At 56.5% G+C, this 2585-nt stretch overlaps 1 protein-coding gene across 6 annotated transcripts in view; it reads left to right on the forward strand.

Annotated features, from left to right (window-relative positions):
• Positions 1-2286, forward strand: part of RPS6KA2 (ribosomal protein S6 kinase A2) — a 447811-nt gene extending 445525 nt beyond the window's left edge. For 5 of the 6 annotated variants that reach the window (XM_032253221.1, XM_032253224.1, XM_032253226.1 and 2 more), the window contains one exon: positions 653-1760. In XM_032253221.1, the coding sequence (XP_032109112.1) occupies positions 653-778 (126 nt within the window). In that variant the 3' untranslated portion in view covers positions 779-1760. Of the gene's footprint in view, positions 1-652 lie in introns of all 6 variants that reach the window. The other variant, XM_032253223.1, reaches the window with a different exon arrangement.
• Positions 2287-2585: the final 299 nt, after the last annotated feature.

Raw genomic sequence — 2585 nt, forward strand, 5'->3', positions numbered from 1 at the left:
ACACACACACACACACACACACACAATATATATATATATATATATATGTACCTTACATTCAGGCAGCAGTTGCTCTCAGGCACCCCGTCCTCTGGGTGGGACTCCTCCTCTGAGAAGCATAGACCGCCCCCCTCCCCCAGCAGGATGAGGCAGGATTCAGTGAGGAGCGGTCCTTCCAGATCCATCCTGAGGATTTAGAGTCACTCCAGGACGTGCCTGCTCCTCCAAATGAGTCCAGACTCCTCAGCAGTGACCACAGTTCAGACAGACAGGCCCTGGCATTTGCTGTGCGTGTGTCCTAGGACCCAGCAAGCCCCAAAACACACCTGGCCTCACTGTTAGGGTGTGGGGATCATGTAGCCTCGTCTTGGGGGCTCCACAAGAATCTAAAATATTTTCCCCAAGGCACAAACACAGTGAGAGGGTGGCGTGGGGTGGTAGCAGGTGCAGGAATGAGGATCAAATGCCCTCTGTCCCGGGTCTCATGTGTGCTGGCCCCCGCAGCAGGCTCACAGCACCCCATGCTCCAGGGACCCTGAGGAAGCTCTGGTTTCCCCCACGTTGCCTGGGGGCAGCTGAGGCCCATCGAGGCCCTGGGCTCCGGCTCCAGCCCTGGAGTGAGGCGGTCTCACCCTTGCCATCTGTTTTGCAGGGAGCGATGGCCGCCACCTACTTTGCTCTAAACAGAACACCTCAGGCCCCGCGGCTGGAGCCCGTGCTGTCGTCCAACCTGGCTCAGCGCAGAGGCATGAAGAGACTCACATCCACACGGTTGTAGCGGGTGGGACCCTGGCCCCAGCGTCCCCCACCAGTGTCCTCATGGGCTCGCAGACCCTGGCCTAGGAGCCCATCTGGCACCCAGAGTGACCACAAGTCCAGCAGGGAGGCGGCGCCTGCCCTCGCCGTGTCCATGTTTTCTTTTTCAGCCCTGGAGAGGGCCCTGACCTGGGGGCTTCTCCAAGCCTCGCTCACCAGCCTTGCCGCCCGCTCTCCTTTCTCCCAATCAAAACCAAATGCGCCCCTTCACGTCGTACAGCTGGGCGATGCCAGGGCCCCTTTCAGAGCCCGCGGGCCTTCTCATTTCACGGCTTCTGTTTCTGCCGAGATCTGTTTTGCAATTATGAAGCCGGTCACTCGGTCAGACCCCTGACGCCGGCATCCTGGGTACCCGGTGGGAAGGTGGCAGTGCAAGGGCACACTGTGGGTGCTTGCAGGCCCAGAGGATAGGGGTGACCTGGCATCCCGGGGCTCCCCACATGCTGGATGACGGGGTTGGCACTGTGGCATCCAGGAGGGACGCCTGGTTCTGCCCAAAATAATCCAAAGAGCTGTTTCCTCCTCGCCCTTCAGTCTTTGCCTGAGGTGCTGGGTAGCCCGTCCTTTCCTCTGTCCCAAATTCAAATGAGGAGAAAGAGCCCAGGCGGGAGACAGGCAGGCTGGATCTTTGCCTTGAGAGCTCTGTGTCGCCAGGATGGAAGGGGGTGCCTCCCAGAGGAGCCTGTGTCCACCTCGAGTCCCAGCCTTTCCCAGGTGGGGGGCCGAGCTCACTGGGCTGCCCTCTGTCCACAGCTCCACTGTCACACGGCTACCTGGAGGCTTTGCAGGGAGCCGCGGGTTCTCGCACCTGCTCAGCCCTGGTGAGCTTCCTGTGTGCTCACCCAAAGCTGTGGTTTTGCCGTGTTCACTTTGATTTTTCTGGTCTATGGAAAAGCTATGAATGGGAGGAATGGAGCTCTGTGGCTTCTCACCAATCCTCAGTTCAGCTGGAGGCTGGAGGGAGACTGAGGGGCAGCGGCGCAGGTGGGAGGGCGGCAGAGATGAGGTGGGCAGGAGCGATGCACTTTGTAGATGCTGCTTTGTGTTGTGTTGTGTGTCTCTGTTGCACAGATCTGTTTTCACACAGATCCGTGTTCCCCTGAGTGTGCACACACGGTGGGTGCGGGGCACTGAGGGCATGCCCTGCTCTCCTTCATTGTGTAAAATTGAGTGAGAAGTTTCCGGGCAGCAGGCCTAGCACCCAGTCCCGCCAGCAGAGGGAACGCATGGGTCCTTCAATCTCCTGTAAGGGTGTTGAAGATGCTCCCTGGTGGCCTCCGCACCAAGGGACCCAGCAAACAGACTGGAGGGGAGGCGGCTGCTCCCCCTTCACCTGCATCACGGATGAGCATCCCCTCTGCAGGAACTGGGGCTTCAGGAGGCGCCCGCTGGCTGCAGCCAGGTTTTCCCTAAGAAGATGTTGTTTTGTTGGGCTTTGTTCCCCCTCCATCTCGATTCTAGCACCCAACTTAAAAACAAATTGGGCTGTGTTCTGAAAAATAACCCCTTAGTTTGGTCTGATTGTTTTCAGACCTTAAAATATAAACTTGTTTCAGAAGCTTTAATCCATGAGGATTTTTTTTTCTTAGAGAACAAAAAAACATGAAAAGAGAGGTCAGACTGAATACCTGTTTCCCATAGTGCCCACTGGGCCTTGCTCACATTTTCTCCATAGAAGATGCTTTTTCCCAGGGCTAGAGTGATTTCCACCATGATGAATTTGCTTTTCAGTTCTTCATTATTTCATTTCTTATTAGAAACTTAGGAAA

This window comes from Sapajus apella, unplaced genomic scaffold (genome assembly GCF_009761245.1).
Source record: "Sapajus apella isolate SASKATOON/1434 unplaced genomic scaffold, GSC_monkey_1.0 scaffold82, whole genome shotgun sequence".
Classification (NCBI taxonomy): Eukaryota; Metazoa; Chordata; class Mammalia; order Primates; family Cebidae; genus Sapajus; species Sapajus apella.